Source organism: Pristiophorus japonicus, chromosome 24, assembly GCF_044704955.1.
Source record: "Pristiophorus japonicus isolate sPriJap1 chromosome 24, sPriJap1.hap1, whole genome shotgun sequence".
Taxonomy (NCBI): Eukaryota; Metazoa; Chordata; class Chondrichthyes; family Pristiophoridae; genus Pristiophorus; species Pristiophorus japonicus.
Window position 1 is genome coordinate 18062965 of NC_092000.1, and position 20627 is coordinate 18083591.

The 20627-nt window shown below is 48.7% G+C and overlaps 1 protein-coding gene across 1 annotated transcript in view; it reads left to right on the forward strand.

The window, feature by feature from the left end:
• The window catches only part of LOC139237762 (adhesion G protein-coupled receptor E3-like), a 121248-nt gene that overhangs the window by 80246 nt on the left and 20375 nt on the right, over nt 1–20627 (forward strand). The window contains exons 10-13 of the mRNA XM_070866948.1: nt 2258–2435; nt 5160–5279; nt 15530–15723; nt 19802–19972. Coding sequence (XP_070723049.1) covers nt 2258–2435; nt 5160–5279; nt 15530–15723; nt 19802–19972 — 663 coding nt within the window. The remainder of the gene's footprint in view (nt 1–2257; nt 2436–5159; nt 5280–15529; nt 15724–19801; nt 19973–20627) is intronic.

Genomic DNA, 20627 nt, shown 5'->3' on the forward strand with positions numbered 1-20627 from the left:
AAGGCATTTATATAGATCCTTTCACGAACCACCGGATGTCTCAAAGCACTTTACAGCCAATGAAGTAGTTTCGGAGTGTAGTCACTGTTGTAATGTGGGAAACGCGGCAGAAGCTCCCACAAACAGCTACATGATAATGATCAGATAATCTGTTTTTGTTATGCAAATTGAGGGATAAATATTGGCCCCAGGACACGGGGGATAACTGCCCTGCTCTTCTTCAAAATAGTGCTGTGGGATCTTTTACATCCACCTGAGAGAGCAGAAGGGGCCTCAGTTTAACGTCTCATCCAAAAGACGGTACCTCTGACTGGGAGTGTTAGCCTAAATTTATGTGCTCAAGTTCCTGGAGTGGGACTTGAACCCACAACCTTCTGACTCAGAGGCAAGTGTGCTACTCACTGAGCCACAGCTGGGGATTGGAGGTATCCTTGTGGGGTCGAGCACTCCAGCTCCTGCTGGCCCAAAAAAACCTTTCACTAACAAAAACAAAACAATTTCCTGGGCACTAGGACCCAATCATAGACCCACCATAGGTGCCCTAGCTACGATCAGCTGACTTGAGGATCGAACCCTTGACTTCCTCGGATCCACATTGCTCAGTTACTGATGAGGTAAATTTGCATTGTCATAGAGGGAGCTACACAACAAGGACATTGCATTTGTATAGCGCCTTTAAGGTTATAAAACATCCAAGCCGCTTCAGAGGAGCGTAATCAGACAAGGAACAGGTGACCAAACGTTTGGTCAAAGAGGTAGGTTTTAAGCAGCAGCTTAAAGGAGGAGAGAGCAGTGGAAAAACGGAGATATTTAGGGAGGGAGTTCCAGAACTTAAGGCCTAGATGCTGAAGGTACAGCCGCCAACGCTGGAGAGAAATAAGTGGGGGATGTAGAAGAGGCCATAATTGGAGGAGTGCAGAGTTCGCAGGGGGTTGTGGGGCCGGAGGAGGTTATGAGATAGGGAGGGATTTGGAAACAAGGACCGGGAGTCTTATTGAAGCTTATTGTCATGTATGTACTTTTGAAATCACTAGCCACTAGATGGCGTCACTGTTGGAGGCCATTGGGCTGCACGCACGTGTGTGCAGCCCAAGTATAAAAGGCCAGCCATTTTGTATATGAGTCACTTTGGGCCTTAATAAAGCAGAGCCAAGGTCATACTTCTTGGAGTTAAACAGTACTCAGTCTAACAGTTATTGCATACACAACACTTATAAGATAATGAGGGGGCTTGACAAGGTAAATGCAGAGAGGATATTTCCACTCATAGGAGAAACTAAAACGAGGGGGCATAGTCTCAGAATAAGGGGCCGTCCATTTAAAACTGAGATGAGGAGGAAGTTCTTCTCTCTGAGGGTTGTAAATCTGTGGAATTCTCTGCCCCAGAGAGCTGTGGAGGCTAGGTTATTGAGTATAGTTAAGACAGAGATAGACAGATTTTTGAGCGATAAGGGTTATGGAGAACGGGCGGGGAAATGGAGCTGAGTCCATGATCAGATCAGCCATAATCTTATTGAATGGCGGAGCAGGCTCGAGGGGCCAAATGGCCGACTCCTGTTCCTAGTTCTTATGTTCAACATATGTCAGCGAGCACAGGGGATGATGGGTGAACGGATCTCGGCGCAGGATAGGACACAGGCACCAGAACTTTGCATGAGCTGACGCTTATGGAGGGTGGAAAATAGGAGACCACTCAGGGGTGTGTTGGAATAATTGCATTTGGAGGTAACAAAGGCACTGATGAAGGTTCCAGCAGCTGATAGGCTGAGGCAGGGACGGAGGCAGGCAACATTACGTTACGGTGTGGAAGTAGACAGTCTTGGTGATGTGGAAGGTAAGGGGTCGGAAGCTCAGCTCAGGGTCAAATAGGACAGAGAGAGACTGCGAACAGTTTGGTTCAGCCTGAGGCAGTGGCCAGGGAGGTGGATGGAATCGGTGGCGGGTGTCATGTATGTATACTAACTGTATAGTCACATAAGGCTTGTCACCAGAGGGCACTGCGGTGGGAGACCTGAGGGTCACCTGTATAGGTATGCTGGGCCCAGTATTAAAGGCTGCCCACCGTGCTTGTGCCTCACTCTGGAGTTACAATAAATGGGACTAAGGTCACAACAGCTCAAGTACAATACTAGACCTCGTGGAGTCATTCATAAGAGTATTAAAGACATAACAGCGAGAATATCTTTAAATTGGAAGATTAAAAAAAAAATGCCCCAATGTTCACTGGGATGGAATTGAATTGGTTTGTTCTCCGCAGGAAATTATTTCAGCCTCACATGATCTACTCAGAAATGATTCTATATGGGACAGCATGGAAAATGAAGAGCGGTTCTATCTGGCTTCTATGCTTCTGCAGTCCATGGAAAACGCTGCAATTACTGCCGCGGTGGAGTTACCGGATCAGGGCAGGAGAGTTGAATCAACTGAAAATATCGGTAAGTTCAACAGATATATTTTATTTGATGTTTTTTCTTGAGGCAGCTGTGTGTGCCATGCGAGGATTAGAATCGTAGACGCAAAGAAATTTACAGCACAGAAGGAGGCCATTCGGCCCATCGAGTCTGTGCCGGCCGACCAAGAGCTATCCAGCCTAATCCCACTTTCCAGCCCTGTAGCTTACGGCACTTCAAGTGCACATCCAAGTACTTTTTAAATGTGGTGAGGGTTTCTGCCTCTTTCAGGCAGTGAGTTCCAGACCCCCACCACTCTCTGGCTGAAGAAATTTCCCCTCAAGTCCCCTCTAAACCTTCTACCACTTACTCTATGCCCCTCTGGTTATTGACCTCCCTGCTAAGGCAAATAGGTCCCTCCTATCCACTCTATCTTATTTATACACCTCTATGTTATACACCTCAATAAGGTCTCCCCTCAGCCTCCTGTGTTCCAAAAGAAAATAACCCCAGCCTACCCAATCTTTTCTCATAGCTAAAATGACCCATATAAATTTGCTGAATAACATTTCATAATGCACATAATGTAGAGTTTGTACAGAACTATTCTTCAATATTTCTTTAATCCCTGGGATACAGTTAATGGACAAGTCTTTTTTCGAGAGAACACATTTAGGATACTGAGATCAAAATGTCGCCAAACACCAGGCGAGTATTGTTCACCTTTGCCCTCTGGTTATGCCTGTAATATAGAGCACCCCTAGTGGACTACTGTAGCAATGCAACTGCTGCTGTAAATACAATAAAAGCATCATGTGACAAGGTCACCTGACAAGTTCCTGTGTAATGAAGTCATCTTGTAGAGAAACATAGAAAATAGGTGCAGGAGTAGGCCATTTGGCCCTTCGAGCCTGCACCACTATTCAATATGATCATGGCTGATCATGCAACTTCAGTACCCTACTCCTGCTTTCTCTCCATACCCCTTGATCCCTTTAGCTGTAAGGGCCACATCTAATTCCCTTTTGAATATATCTAACGAACTGGCCTCAACAACTTTCTGTGGTAGAGAATTCCACAGGTTCACAATTCTCTGAGTGAAGAAGCTTCTCCTCATCTCGGTCCTAAATGGCTTACCCCTTATCCTTAGACTGTGACCTTTGGTTCTGGACTTCCCGAACATCGGGAACATTCTTCCTGCATCTAACCTGTCCAATCCCGTCAGAATTTTATATGTTTCTATGAGATCCCGTTTCATTCTTCTAAATTCCAGTGTATATAAGCCGAGTCGATCCAGTCTTTCTTCATATGTCAGTCCTGTCATCCTGGGAATCAGTCTGGTGAACCATTGCTGCACTCCCTCAATAACAAGAATGTCCTTCCTCAGATTAGAAGACCAAAACGGAACACAATATTCAAGGTGTGGCCTGCCAAGGCCCTGTACAACTGCGGTAAGACCTCCCTGCTCCTATACTCAAATCCCCTCGCTATGAAGACCAACATACCATTTGTCTTCTTCACCGCCTGCTGTACCTGCATGCCAACTTTCAACGACTGATTTACCATGACACCCAGGTCTCATTGCACCTCACCTTTTCCTAATCTGTCACCATTCAGATAATATTCTGCCTTTCTGTTTTTGCCACCAAAGTGGATAACCTCACATTTATCTACATTATACTGCATCTGCCATGCATTTGCCCACTCACCTAACCTGTCCAAGTCACCCTGCAGCCTCTTAGCATCCTCCTCACAGCTCACACTGCCACCCAGCTCAGTGTCATCTGCAAACTTGCCGATATTACATTAAATTCCTTCGTCTAAATCATTAATGTATATTGTAAATAGCTGGGATCCCAGCACTGAACCTTGCGGTTCCCCACTAGTCACTGCCTGCCATTCTGAAAAGGACCTGTTTATTCCTACTCTTTGCTTCCTGTCTGCCAACCAGTTCTCTATCCACGTCAATACATTACCCCCATTAACCTGTGCTTTAATTTTGTACACTAATCTCTTGTGTGGGACCTTGTGAAAAAGCCTTTTGAAAGTCCAAATACACCACATCCACTGGTTCTCCCTTGTCCACTCTACTAGTTACATCCTCAAAAAATTCTAGAAGATTTGTCAAGGATGATTTCCCTTTCATAATGTGTGTGTTATAGATGTTGTAAAGAAGATATATTGCATTGGCAAATGAGGATAGGATAATCAGATTAATGCTGATAACCTGCTCGTTGTGGAACCGGTCTGATTTTCATCCCTTTGAGACAGTTGTACCAGATCCCTGCTGACACTCCAGTACAATCCTGAGGGAGTGCCGCACTGCCGGAGGTGCCATCTTTCGGATGAGATGTTAAACTGAGGCCCCGTCTGCTCTCTCAGATGGACGTAAAAGATCCCACGGCACTATTTTGAAGAAGAGCAGGGGAATTATCTCTGGTGTTCTGGAACAATATTTATCCCTACATCAACATCACTAAAACAGATTATCTGATCATTATCACATTGCTGTGTGTGGGAGCTTGCTGTGCGCAAATTAACTGTTTCCTACATTACTACAGTGACTACATTTCAAAAGTACTTCATTGGCTGGAAAGCTCTTTCTGACGTCCGGTGGTCGTGAAAGGAGCTGTATAAATCCAAGGCTTTCTTTTAAAATGATCCCCGAGTACTTTCAAATTTATTCATTGCAGAAGTTGGATTCTTCCTGTGAATAAATCTCACTCCGACAGGACACATTCATCGAGCTTCTTTCCTTTCACTTTTTAGAGATGGAATTACGAAGCTTTCGAGGCATAAACGCTTCAGCGCCTGATTGGGTCAGACTTCAGGCAAAAGGCAACTGTGTCGATATTTGTCGAAGCAGAGTCACCACAGAAAAACCAACAGGTAACTGTAACATTTTTTATATTTTCGTCTGTTCGTTCTGCTCCAGTTCAAATGCTCTCAGCAAGCACCTCGACCGACTCATTTTCATTACGAAGTCAAAATGCAGACTGGTTCAGGACATTCAGCTGTGGAGAGGGTCATTGGAACTTCAATCGATGGTGCGATAGAGTGGGTCGTAGCTGTGATGAATTTATGACGTCAACCAAATCAGCATCAGCCGTGGCTCAGTGGGCAGCACACTCGCCTCTGAATCAGCATGTTGTGGTTCGAGTCCGACTCCAGAGACTTGAGCACAAAAAAATCTAGTCTGACCCTCCCAGCTGAGAGTGTGCTGCACTGTCAGAGGGGCAGTCTTTCGGATGAGATGTTAATCGTAGAAGTTTACGGCACAGAAGGAGGCCATTTCGGTCCATGTCGGCCAACAAGAGGCTATCCAGCCTAATCCCACTTTCCAGCTTTCGGTCCGTAGCCCTGTAGGCTACGGCACTTCACGTGCACATCCAAGTACTTTTTAAATGTGGTGAGGATTTCTGCCCCTACCACTCTTTCAGGCCGTGAGTTCCAGACCCCCACCACCCTCTGGCTGAAAAAATTTCCCACAGATCCCCTCTAAACTTTCTACCAATTACTTTAAATTCATGCCCCCTGGTTGTTGACCCCTCTGCTAAGGGAAATAGGTCCTTCCTATCCACTCTATCTAGGCCCCCCATAATTTTATACACATCAATGAGGTCTCCCCTCAGCCCCCTCTGTTCCAGTGAAAACAAATCCAGCCTATCTAATCTGTCTCCACTCACGGCAACATCCTCGTAAATCTCTTCTGTACCCTCTCCAGTGCAATCACGTCGTTCCTGTAATGCGGTGACCAGAACTGCACGCAGTACTCCAGCTGTGGCCGAACCAGTCTTTTATACAGTTCAAGCATAACCCCCCTGCTCTTGTATTCTATGCCTCGGCTAATAAAGGCAAGCATTCCGTATGCCTTCTTAACCATCTTATCTACCTGGCCTGCAACTTTCAGGGATCTGTGGACATGCACTCCAAGGTCCCTTTGTTCCTCTACACTTCTCAGTATCCTACCATTTAATGTGTATTCCCTTTTCTTGTTAGCCCTCCCAATATGCATTACCTCACACTTCTCTGGATTAAATTCCATTTGCCACTGTCCAGTTGATTGATATCTTCCTGCAGTCCGCAGCTTTCTTCTTCATTATCACCACACGGCTGATTTTAGTATCATCTGCAAACTTCTTAATCATATTCAAGTCTAGATCATTGATAAATACCACAAAAAGCAAGGGACCGAGTACTGAGCCCTGCGGAACCCCACTGGATACAACCTTCCAGTCGCAAAAACACCCATCAACCATTACCCTTTACTTCTTGCCTTTGAGCCAATTTTGGATCCAACTTGCCACTTTGCCCTGGATACCATGGGCTTTTACTTTTGTGACCAGTCTGCCATGTGGGACCTTATCAAAAGCTTTGCTAAAATCCATATACATTACAGCATATGTGTCATGTATCTTACATTATTATATCTAACTGTATCCTAACATGCTATACATGACTGTAATAAGATATGACCTGTAACCACCAGCATACCTTACCACCAGGGGTGCCCTTGCAGGAGACACTGGATACCTGTCCCAGACAGGTATATAAGGACAGGTCTCAGACAAGTGCAGCATTCCAGAGCTGTGTAATAAAGGTGCAGGTCCAGAATGACCTTGACTTCACTACATGCCTCGTGTGAGTCTGTACTGAGGGGACAGGACTTTACAATATGCTTTGCCTTCATCGACCCTCCTGGTTACCTCCTCGAAAAATTCAATCAAGTTAGTCAGACACGACCTTCTTTTAACAAATCCGTGCTGACTGTCCTTGATTAATCCATGTCTTTCTAAATAAAGATCTATCCTGTCCTTCAGGATTTTTTCCAATAATTTTCCCATCACTGAAGTTAGGCTGACTGGCCTGTAATTACTCGGTCTATCCCTTTCTCCCTTCTTAAACAAAAGTACCACATTAGCAGTCCTCCAGTCCTCCGGCACCACACCTGAAGCCAAAGAGGATTGTAAAATGATCGTCGAAGCATCTGCTATTTCCTCTTTTGCTTCACTTAACAGCCTAGGATACATTTCATCTGGGCCTGGGGATTTATCCACTTTCAAAGCTGCTAAACCCCTTAATACCTCCTCTCTCACTGTTTATTTCGTCTAATATTTCACACTTCTTCTCCTCGATAGTAGTGTCTGCATCGCCCCTCTCTTTTGTGAAAACAGACACAAAGTTTTCATTAAGAACCATACCCACATCTTCTGCCTCCACCCACAAATTACCCTCATGGTCTCCAATAGGCCCTACCCTTTCTTTAATTATCCTCTTGCTCTTAATATATATATATGAAAACACCTTTGGGTTTTCCTTGATTTTACTTGCCAAGAATTTTTCATGCTCGCTCTTTGCTTTCCTAATATCCTTTTTAATTTTACCCCTGCACTTTCTATACTCCTCGAGAGATTCTACAGTATTTAGTCCTCGGTATCTGTCATTAGCCTCCCTTTTTTTCTTTATCCTACCCTGTATGTCCCTCGACATCCAGTGGGCTCTAGGTTTGTTAGTCCCTCCCTTTTTCTTTAAGGGCGCATATTTGGCCTGAACCCTACGGATCTCCTCCTTGAATGCCTCCCACTTGATTTACCTTCAAGTAACTGTTTGCAGTCCACTATGGCCAAATCACTTCGCAGCTCAGCAAAGTTGGCTTTTCCCCAATTTGGAACTTTTATTCCTGGTCTATCCTTGGCTTTTTCCATAACTACCTTAAATCTGACTGAATTATGGTCACTAGCACCTAAATGCTCTCCTACTGATACCCCTTTCACCTGCCCAGCTTCATTCCCTAAAACTAAATCCAGAACCGTTCCCTCCCGTGTTGGGCTTGCTACATACTGGCTGAAAAAGTTCTCTTGAATGCATTTTAGGAATTCCGTACCCTCTATACCCTTCACACTAATTTTGTCCCAGTTGATATTAGGATAGTTGAATTCCCCTACTATTACTGGCCTATAGTTTTTGCACTTCTCAGAAATTTGCTGACATATTTGCTTTTCTATCTCCCTCTCAGTGTTTAGGGGTCTATAGTACACTCCCAGCAGTGTGATCGCCCCTTTTTTGTTTTTCAGTTCGACCCATATGGCCTCGTTTGATGATCTCTCTAACATTTCATCCCTCTTCACAGCTGTTATAGTTTCTTTAATCAATACCTCGACCCCCCCTTCCTTTTTACCCCCCTCTCTATCCCGTCTGAAGATCCTGTAACCAGGAATGTTGAGCTGCCATACCTGCCCCTCTTTTAGCCATGTCTCTGTAATAGCCATAATATCATACTCCTAAGTGTCTACCTGTGCTCTCAGCTCATCTGCCTTATCGCCTATACTCCTTGGTCTGTGTTTCCTTCAGCCCGGCCCAACGACGCACTCTGGGTCCCTTCGGCCAGAGGACCCAGCCCAGCCTTGCACTCCGGGTCTCTTCTACCAGCTGGCCCGGCCCAACGACGGGCTGTACCTGTCCTAGGTCACTAGCGGTGAACATTAGCCATGTCTCTGTAATGGCTATAATATCATAATCCCAAGTGTCTACCTGTGCTCTCAGCTCATCTACCTTATTCGCTAAACAACTTGATTTTCATTTTAGACCTTTTTTTTATCAACCTTTTAAAAACTCTTAATCTATTTATTAAACCTTCAATCAACCTGTGCAACTTTAAAAAAATAATAATTTGGAAATACTTTGAAACTCTTAAACTTTTAAAGCAACTTGGAAACCTCTGGGGAAATTTTTTACCTTGACAGAAACTCTCTAAAACATCCCTCGGAACCCCAGCGGACAGCTGACCTTCCTAATGCCTGACCTCCAACCAAGCCTCGGGCCACCTACCATCAATGGCGCTATCCAGCACCGAGCTTGCGGCCAACACCTCGCCGTAGGCAACTAGGCTCATACAGCAGTGCCTGGTCTTCAGTTGTCTTGGACCCTCTTGCCACTGGACCAAGACCTTCCTCAGCTAAGCCCGTGCGGCCACCCCACTTTAAAATAACTCACGCACAGGCATCTTCCACTTTTCTAATATGAAGTTCGGGACCTGGAACGTCAGGACCCTCATGGACAATCCAACAGCGACAGGCCGGAACGCCGCATCGCCATAGTTGTCCAGGAACTTAGACATTTTGACATCGACATCGTCGCCCTAAGTGAGACCCAGCGGGCAGGGGAAGGCCAGCTCAAGGAACATGGTGGAGGTTACACCTTTTTCTGGAAAGGAAAACCAGAGGAAGAACGCCACCTTCACGGAGTCGGCTTTGCCGTCAAAAATGAACTGGTCGGCCGCCTCAACGACTCCCCCTGTGGGGTTAACGAACGCCTCATGACTCTTTGACTCACCCTATCCCAGAACCAATGTGCTACAGTCATCAGTGCGTACGCCCCAATGTACTTGATGCAACGGATGAGGCTAAAGAGGGTTTTTATTCCAACCTCGAGACAATCCTGTCCCACATCCCCACGGGCGACAAATTGATTCTCCTTGGTGACTTTAATGCCAGGGTCGGCAAAGACACAGCCCTCTGGGGAGGTGTGATTGGCAGAGACGGGGTAGGGAAATCCAACTTCAACAGCACCCTACTCCTGACAAAATGTCTAGAACACAAACTCATCACCAACATCCTGTTCCGCCAGAGGGACAAATACAAGGCATCATGGCAACACCCTCGCTCCAAGCACTGGCACCTGCTCAACTATGTCATCGTCCGAGCCAGGGATCGCAAGGATGTGCGTATCAACTACGCCATGACAGTAGCTGACGACTGCTGGACGGACCATCGCCTATCCATCATCGATATTAACATAACCCCAAAGCAGAGGGGACAGCAGAAGCAGTGCCGCAAAAATGTTAATGCCGGGGCACTTAAAGACCCAGCTAAGAGAGTCCTATACAGCTAACGCCTCACAGCTAACCTGGCGTGCCCTGATGACCCTGAGATGCTGAATGCCCACAGCGTTTGGTCTGCCCTCCAGGCCTCCATAACCAGTGCCTGTGAAGCGACACGGTCACTCAACCAGAAAACACCAGGACTGTTTGATGAAAATGATCAGGAGATCCAAGAGCTAATAGATCGTAAGCGCAGAGCATTTCTGAGCGTCAAGCAACAACCAAACTCGGGAGCTACAAAGCAGTGTTACAGACGGCTCAAGGCTGAGGTCCAACAAAAAACCCGGGACCTAAAGAAAAGGTGGTGGATGGAGAAAGGACAGGAGATACAGCAACTGGCTGACAGCCACAATATGCGAGGATTCTTTATTGCAGGTAAGGCCACCCTATGGTCCAAACTCCCAAGGCCCCACCCCACTCCTGGCCAAGAACGGGGAAACATTCATCAAGGACACCGAGGCTGTCAGGGCCCGCTGGAAGGAGCACTTTGAAGATCTCCTCAATTGAGACTCTGCCTTTGACTCGAGTGTTCTCAACTCCATCCCGCAGCATGCGACCCGCCACCAACTCAGTGAAACCCCAACACTGCATGAGGTAGGCAAAGCCATAAAACAGCTCAAGAATAACAAAGCTACGGGAGCAGATGGAATTCCTGCTGAGGTGCTAAAGTATGGCAGAGAGGCGCTGTTGGTGCGGATACATGACCTCATCTCTCTCATCTGGAGGGCGGAGAGCATGCCAGGAGATCTCAGAGATGCAGTGATCGTGACCATCTTTAAAAAAGGGGACAAATCCAACTGCGGCAACTACAGAGGAATCTCCCTGCTATCAGCCACCGGGAAGGTTGTCACTAGAGTCCTCCTCAACCGTCTTCTTCCTGTGGCCGAGGAGCTCCTCCCGGAGTCACAGTGCGGATTTCATCCCCTACGGGGTGCAACGGACATGATCTTTGCAGCGCGACAGCTGCAGGAAAAATTCAGGGAGCAGCCGCCAGCCCTTATATGTGGTCTTTTTCGATCTTACAAAGGCCTTTGACATTGTCAACCATGAAGCCTTATGGAGCGTTCTTCTCCGTTTTGCATGCCCCCAAAAGTTTGTCAACATCCTTCGCCTGCTCCACGACGACATGCAGGCCGTGATCCTTACCAGAGGATCCATCACAGACCCAATCCACGTCCGGACCGGGGTCAAACAGGGCTGCGTCATCACTCCAACCCTCTTCTCAATCTTCCTCGCTGCCATGCTCCACCTCACAGTCAGCAAGCTCCCCGCTGGAGTGGAACTAAACTACAGAACCAGTGGGAAGCTGTTTAACCTATGACGCCTCCAGGCCAGGTCTACGATCTCCCCAACCTCTGTCGTTGAGCTGCAGTATGCGGACAATGCCTGCATCTGCGCACATTCTGAGGCTGAACTCCAGGATATAGTCGATGTATTCACCGAAGCATATGAAAGCACGGGCCTTACGCTTAACATCCGTAAGACAAAGGTCCTCCACCAGCCTGTCCTCGCCGCACAGCACTGCCCCCCCCCTGCCAGTCATCAAGATTCACGGCGCGGCCCTCGACAACGTGGATCGCTTCCCATACCTCGGGAGCCTCTAATCAACAAAGGCAATCATTGATGCGGATATTCAACATCGCCTCCAGTGCGCCAGTGCAGCCTTCGGTCACCTGAGGAAAAGCGTGTTCGAAGACCAGGCCCTCAAATCTACCACCAAGCTCATGGTCTACAGGGCTGTAGTAATACCCGCCTTCCTGTATGGATCAGAGGCATGGACAATGTACAGAAGACACCTCAAGTCGCTGGAGATATATCACCAATGATGTCTCCGCAATATCCTGCAAATCCCCTGGGAGGACAGACGCACCAACATCAGTGTCCTCGCCCAGGCTAACATCCACAGCATTAAAGCACTGACCGCACTTGACCAGCTTCACTGGGCAGGCCACATAGTCCGCATGCCAGACACGAGACTCCCTAAGCAATTGCTCTATGCGGAGCTCCTTCACAGCAAACGAGCCAAAGGTGGGCAGCGGAAACGTTACAAGGACACCCTCAAAGCCTCCCTGGTAAAGTGCGACATCCCCACTGACACCTGGGAGTCCCTGGCCGAAGACCGCCCTAGGTGGAGAAAGTGCGTCCGGGAGGGCGTTGAGCTCTTCGAATCTCAACGCTGCGAGCGTGAAGAGGTCAGGCGCAGGCAGCGGAAGGAGCGTGCGGCAAATCAGCCCCACCCTCCCCCTTCCCCCGACGAATGTCTGTCCCACCTGTAACAGAGTATGTGGCTCTCGTATTGGACTGTTCAGCCACCAAAGAACTCACTTTAGGAGTGGAAGCAAGTCTTCCTCGATTCCGAGAGACTGCCTATGAGAGACTCCTTGCATTAAAGTACATACCATTTAGCACAGCCAGACCTCCTTGTTGACTACTTTCAAGCCCTTGTTTCCTCTGTCCTTCAAATTCACTTTCTACATTTTCGCTTTCTAATTCTAGCTTTATTCCCCTCCCGACTGAATCTATTCTCAGGTTCCCATCCCCCTGCCAACAGCACTAGAAACCCCCCCTCCCACCTCCCCGCGAGGATATTGGTCCCGGCTCTGTTGAGGTGCAACCCGTCCGACTTGTACAGGGTCCCACCTCCCCCAGAAGCGGTCCCAATGCCTCAGGAATCTAAAACCCTCCCTCCTGCACCATCTCTCCAGCCACGCATTCATCTGCTCTATCCTCCTATTTCTGTACTCACTAGCTCGTGGCACAGGGAGATTACTACCTTTGAGGTCCTGCTTTTTAATCTCTCTCCTAGCTCCTTAAAGTCTGCCTGCAGGACCTCATCCCTCTTTCTACCGATGTCATTGGTCCCGATATGGACCACGACCTCTGGCTGTTCGCCCTCTCCCCCCAGAATGCCCTGCAGCTGCTCGGTGACATCCTTGACCCTGGCACGAGGGAGGCAACATACCGTCCTGGAGTCACGTCTGCTCCCCTGACTATCGAATCCCCTGCCACTGTTGCTCTTCCATTCTTCTTCCTCCCCGCCCTGTGCCACCCGTGGTGCCGTGGATCTCGGCTCTGGCTGCACTCCCCAGAGCCACCATCGCCCCCACCGGTACTCGGAAGGGAATAGCGGTTGGAGAGCGAGATGGACTCGGGGGAACTCCTGCACTACCTGCCTAGTCCTCCTCTTCTGTCTGGCGGTCACCCACTCCCTCTCCGCCGGCACACTATTAAGCTGTGGGGTGACCACCTCTAGAAACGTGCTAGCCACGTAGCTATCAGCCTCGCGGATGCACCGCAGTAACTCCAGCCGCCGCAGAAACTCGAAAACGCGGAGCTCGAGTTGGTGCAGCTGGAGACACCTCCTGCACACATGGTTGTCCGAAGCATCCAGGACTTCCCACATGCCACAGGATGTGCACTCCACGGAACTGAGCTGCCCTGCCATCCCTCTAGTTAGACTCTGAACTATCAAGCAAAAATAAACGCGAAACCTTAGCAAAACACACGCAGCAACTACTCAGCGATTGAAAGACTAAGTACTAACTTAACAGAAAAAAAACCCACTCACCCACGACTCACCAATCAGCTACTTCCCTTGTGCCGACGTCCCTTTTAAACTCTGATGTCCCTTTCGAATGTTGCTGTTGAGCCTTGCTTTAAGCGCTCCGCCTCGCCTCAGTTCTACAGAGACCCCATCTGCCCTCTCAGATGGACGTAAAAGATCCCATGGCACTAGTTTGAAGAAGAGCAGCGGAGTTCTCCCCAATTGTTCTGGGGCCAATATTGATCCCTCAACGAACATCACTGAAACAGATGATCCGGTCATTATCACATTGCTGTTTGTGGGAGCTCGCTGTGCACAAATTGGCTGCCGCGTTTCCCACATTACAACAGTGACTACACTGCAAAGGTACTGCATTGATTTTAAAGCGCTTTGGGCCAAGTTGGGGTTGTGAAAGGGGAGGGCGCTATATAAATGCAAGCCTTTCTTTCTTTTACCTGTTACCCCACTTTTCTATGCCCAATTGGAACTTGTATCTTGATACTTTATTTCATTGGAACAGTCATGAGATTCATTGTTGTAATGCAGGAAGAATATTTGGAACTTAGATCAGGCATGTCCAAACCGTGTGACTCATCTGACCTTAGAGTTGCCAACACTGATTAGATGTATTCCGGGATCGTTCATCACTTTCCTTCCAGTCTCCAACTATTTTGAAGAAGAACAGGGGAGTTCTGCCCAGTTGTCCTGGGACCAATGTTTATCCCTCAACCAACATCACTAAAATAGATGATCTGGCCATTATCACACTGCTGTTTGTGGGAGCTTGCTGCAGTCAAACAGCCTTTTCTTGCCTGGTCTCCAATATCTTTAACAGTCATATAAAAAATATACAACGAAAATGAGGAAAATACAGGGGTCGAAATTGCCCTGCTTGGCGACGCCTGTTAGCCCCTCCAGGGGGCGCTAAACAGTTCTTGCCCACGTCCTGCCGGAGGCTCCCGGGCCGCCACGCTACATCATCGCCATGTGCGGTGACCCGTTGGACCCGCGTGTCGAACCCTTCCCGCCCCGCGGCGGATATTGGCCAGCGCCCCGCAAGGCCGCCGCAAGCGGTGTCTGCACCAGCCTCGCGAGTCGCGAACATGGCCGACCTCCATTCATGCGGGGGGGGGGGGGGGTGGGGCGGAGGTTAAAGGGAAGGTCTGCCTCCGTTGCGTGGTCCGTGCAGCCCGGCACTCCGTCTTGTGTGGTGGCCTGCGGCCTTGGTCCCCACGCCGCCCACGTGGCCCAGTAGAAGCCATGCAGAGTGCGCAGTGACCATTCCTGTTAACCGAAGGGGAGGGGCGGGCGTTGAAACGCGCCCGTGCTATGCGGAGCAGCTGCGTAGCGCTGACTAACGCGCCCCGGATCCCGGCCCCAACAGGACAGTTTTGCGGCCAGGGTGGGACTTCCTTACCGGGCACAGGAAGTCCCGCCCCGAGTCGGTTACCGCCCCCAATTGAGGCGTTGGGGAATTTTGCCCCCACCATTTTGTTTTTGCGGCCCTGTGATATTTCTCCCCAGGTGTTCCCCGCACCAGTGCCCAGGAGATTAATTTTTAATTTCAGGACAATCCTGGCGGCTTGGCAACCTCTCAAACCCCGGCCGTGACCTGGTCCGGTTCCACAGCAGGAGTTACGTGTATGTTATGGCCTTCGCCTCCCCTGCGGATTTCATTCCGGCGTTAGTAACCTTTGACTCTCCCTCCCGGGGCAGATGTTGCTGCTGTGGCTTTGATCGTCTACAAGAACATGGATTTCATCCTGAATGGAAGTGTTTTCAACCTCAGCACCGCCGGTGGGAAACCAAAGCCATTTCGACTGATCTCAAATGTAGTTTCAGCCGTGATAACTAACGGGGACAAGCATGGACCCAACCCGACACTGAACTTCACTTTCAAGCACACAGAGGTTTGTAATGCGTTGCGCCAGTTTGTGTACAGTTTGTAACATAAGAAATGGGAGCAGGAGTAGGCCATGTGGCCCCTCGAGCCTGCTCCATCATTCAATAAGATCACGGCTGGTCTGATCCTGGCCTCAACTCCACTTCCCTGCCCGCTCCCCATAACCCTTGACTCCCTTATCGTTCAAAAACCTTTTCCGTTTTAAATGGACGACCTTTATTCTGAGACTATGTCCCCTAGTTCTAGATTCCCCCAAGAGGGGAAACATCCTCTCTGCATCTACCCTGTCAAACCCCCTCAGAATCTTATACGTTTCAATAAGATCACCTCTCATTCTTCTAAACCCCAATGTGTACAGGCCCAACCTGCTCAACCTTTCTTCATCTCAGGACTCAACCCCGTGAACCTTCTCTGAACTGCCTCCAATGCAAGTATATCCCTCCTTAAATAAGGAGACCAATACTGTACACTAGGTGTGGCCTCACCAATACCCTGTACAATTGTAGCAGGACTTCCCTGCTTTTATACTCCATCCCCCTTGCAATAAAGGCCAACGTTGAATTTGCCTTCTGAATTACTTGCTGTACCTGCATACTAACTTTGTCTGTTTCATGTTCAAAGACCCCCAGGTCCCTCTGTACTGCAGCATTTTGTAATCTCTCCCCATTTGAAAAATTATTTGCTTTTTTGTTTTGCCTACCAAAGTGGATAACCACACATTTTCCCACATTACACTCCAATTGGATCATTGTTACAAGCTGTTAACCAAACTGGCATGAGGAGAGATAGAGTAAAATGAGCCTGTATTCGCTGGAGTTTAGAAGAATGAGAGGTGATCTCATTGTAATTGTATTTGATTGTTCTTATTGTGTAAAATTCTTACATGTCTTTGCAAGGTAGATGCTGAGAGGTTGTTTCCCCCTGGCTGGAGAGTCGAGAACTAGGGGGCATCATCTCAGGATAAGGGGTCGGCCATTTAGGACTGAAATGAGGAGGAATTTCTTCACTCAGAGGGTGGTGAATCTTTGGAATTCTCTGCCCCAGAGGGCTGTGGAGGCTCAGTCACTGAATATATTCAAGGCGGAGATCGATAGATTTTTGGACACTGGGGGAATCAAGGGAGATGGGGATTGGGCAGGAAAGTGGAGTTGAGGTAGAAGTTTAGCTTTATCTTACTAAATGACGGAGCGTATGGCCTACTCTTGCTCCCATTGTTTAAGTTCTTATGATTTGATACCTCCCCAGTCTCTCAATGATATCCGTGCAGTGAAACAGCAGATTTAAAAATTCACATCCTTGTGTTTAAATACCTTCATGACTTCCCACCTTCCTATCTTTGCTCCATTCTCCAGCCCGACATCCTCTCCCCATCTCCACCCCCCTCCCCCCCCCATCCTCATCCCCATTCCCAAACCCTCCATTCCTCGTTCTGGACTCTTATACATTTCTCCCTGCTTTTGTCCCAATGTTGTGCCTTCAGCCACCTAGACCATACATTCTGATAGTCCCTCCCTGAGTCTCTTGCTAAGTCCCTCTCTTTGCCTTCAAGAAATCCTTGAAAACTCACCTCCTTGACCAAACCTTTGGTCCCCTCCTTGCCAGCCGTGGCTCAGTGGGTAGCACACTTTCCTCTGGGTCAGAAGGTTGTGGGTTCAAGTCCCACTCCAGGAGCTTGAGCACATAAATCTAGGCTGACACTCCCAGTGCAGTGCTGAGGGAGCGCCGCACTGTCGGAGGTGCCCTCTTTCGGATGAGATGTTAAACCGAGGCCCCGTCTGCTCTCTCAGGTGGATGCAAAATATCCCATGGCGCTATTTCGAAGAAGAGCAGGGGAGTTATCCCCGGCATCCTGGGCCAATATTTATCCCTCAATCAACATAACAAAAAGCAGTTAATCTGGTCAGTATCACGTTGATGTTTGTGGGAGCTTGCTGTGCGCAAGTTGGCTGTCTCGTTTCCCACATTACAACAGTGACTACACTTCAAAAGTACTTCATTGGCTGTAAAGCACTTTGAGATGTCCGGTGGTCGTGAAAGGCGCTGTATAAATGCAAGTCTTTCTGTGGCTTGGCCTCCAGTTCTGATCACACTTTTGTGTAGCACCTTGGGATGTTTTGCTATGTTAAAGGCGCGATGTAAATCCATTTTATTGCTGTGTAGACCATTTGGTCTCAAGTCTGCTCTGCCATTTTGCTAGCCACGGCAGTTCCATATCCCTTTTGAACTAACTTTCTCAGGGTGTATCCCCCACCTTTTAGCCACCTCCATTGATTCCTCAACTGTAGCCTTCCGGTGCAATGTATTCCACAGTCTCACAACCCTCTTTTGCTTTGCACCAGTCACCTTGTTCTGGATTCTACCTCTCAATTTCCATCCTTATTTTAAACAGGCACTATCCAGATCATCCCTTAGCCTCTTACACAGGTTTACACAGGATATACGGCACAGAAACAAGGCCATTCGGCCCAACCAGTCCATGCCGGCGTTTATGCTCCACTCGAGCCTCCTCCCGTCTTTCCTCATCTAAATCTATCAGCATAACCCTCTATTCCCTTCTCCCTCATACACTTGTCTAGCCTCCCCTTAAATGCATCGAGACTATTCGCTTCAACCACTTCCTGTGGCGGCGAGTTCCACATTCTCACCACTCTCTGGGTAAAGAGGTTTCTTCTGAATTTCCCTATTGGATTTCTTGGTGACTATCTTATATTGATGGCTCCTAATTATGCTCATTGATGGCCCCTAATTATGGAAACATTCTCTCTGTATTCACTCGATTAAAACCTTTCATAATTTTCATAGGTCATCCCTCAGCCGCCTTCTTTCAAGAGAAAAGAGACCCAGTCTGTTCATGCTTTCCTGATAGGTATTTCTGGTGTCAATTTTCATTCCCAGGATTACCCAGTGTCGCATCACACACTCAGCCCGGGTATCGGCCTGGTGAATTGATATTGGACTTTTACCAAAGTCAGTACATCATTCCCAAGGTGGAATGCCCAAAACTGAACAAAACATTCCAAACCAGGTGTGACCAATGGCCTGGAGAACTGCAGCCATGCATCCTTGCTGCTATCCTCAAGATTTTTCATGGCGAGGCTCAGCAATCTGTTAGACTTCTTCATCAGTCTTTCCAGCTTCGACCCAGTGTGGGCAGCCTTCCTGTCCCTTCACTCACTGGACCGTTCTTCACGTGTGAATCCAGGAAGTGAGTGTCGGCAGGTCATTCGCTCGTGGAGAGGATCGCCTCTGACCCTGGACCTGCTGCTACCCATTGTCCACACACCATCATCATCATAGGCAGTCCCTCGGGGTCAAGGATGACTTGCTTCCACACGAAAAAATTAACTGATTTTAAATGGTGGACGATGCCTGTGGTGTGAATTCTTTTAATGTGGGGTGGCCGTTGCACACCAGCCCCTACACGGGCTTGGCAGAGCAAAGTCTGGGTCCAGGGGCAAGGGGATCCCAGACGATTGGAGACCAGGCTCCGCCTGGTGTCAATACAAACACACAAACTCAAATATATTCCAACTGTCCTCCTTCCTTCCTATAATACTCCTTCCTCGGAGCATACAGTGTTAAACTGAGGCTCTGTCTCCCTGTTCAGATGGACGTAAAAGATCCCTCTTCAAGAAAGAGCAAGGGGAGTTTATTTGTACCTGGAAATTGCTATCAGGATCCTACATACATCAGAGGACCTTTGTTACATGTAGCCTCCCATCTGAAGCAGGCAGATGCTCCAGGTGCCCATCTCAGGACCCGATCCAAGATGGCGACAGCCAGAGTACCCACGTAAATGGGGCAGTAAGTGACCCAACATAATTTTCAGGCCCTAAGGACCTGTTTACGCTTCATGAATGGAGAAGGCACTAGGGCTGGTTGCAGTCCACCAACTCCTGCCTGGGCTGAGATGGGCTAATCCAACAAGGGCCCGGAGTGGAGCCTGGGGCGTTGCCTTCTGTGTGGCTCAGTACCACACTGGGCCGATGCCTTTCACCACTAAGCGGTGCACACACCATCGACTTGCCCGGTTACAGCTGGCCCGGTAACTGCGGATGGTAAAATGTCATCCCTGCTCTCCACAGGAAGTTATCGGCGATTGGGCAATGCACTGTGTCCACTGGAATTTCGCATCTGGGAAAAGTTACTGGTCTCCCAGCGGGTGCAGTGTGGGAGCTTCCAACGGAACGGAGACCCAGTGCCGATGTAATCATCTCTCCAGCCTCGCTCTGCTGATGACTCCTTTCGAATGGCAGGTACAAATGTTTATTCACCCAATATTCGTGAATTTCTGACAGCTAGACAATGTGGAGGAAAGGGTGAGGGTGTTGTTGTTGTCGTGGAAGGATTTGCAGGCTGACCAACAGGCCACCACGTGACCATAACCATCTTCCTTACCAGGCGATAGGTTTCATGGGCTCCCACAACCCCACACGGTGAAAGGGATGGGGGTGTGGTGACCATCATCATCATCATAGGCAGTCCCTCGAAATCGAGGAAGACTTGCTTCCACTCTGAAAAAGAGTCCTTAGGTGACTGTACAGTCCAATACGAAGACCACAGTCCCTGTCACAGGTGGGACAGACAGTGGTTGAGGGAAGGGGTGGGTGGGACTGGTTTGCCGCACGCTCTTTCCGCTGCCTGCGCTTGATTTCTGCATGCTCTCAGCGACGAGACTCGAGGTGCTCAGCGCCCTCCCGGATGCACTTCCTCCACTTAGGGCGGTCTATGGCCAAGGAGCCCCAAGTGTCAGTGGGGGATGTCGCACTTTATCAGGGAGGCTTTGAGGGTGTCCTTGTAACGTTTCCTCTGCCCACCTTTGGCTCGTTTGCCATGACGGGGTTCCGAGTAGAGCGCTTGCTTTGGGAGTCTCGTGTCTGGCATGCGAACAATGTGGCCTGCCCAGCGGAG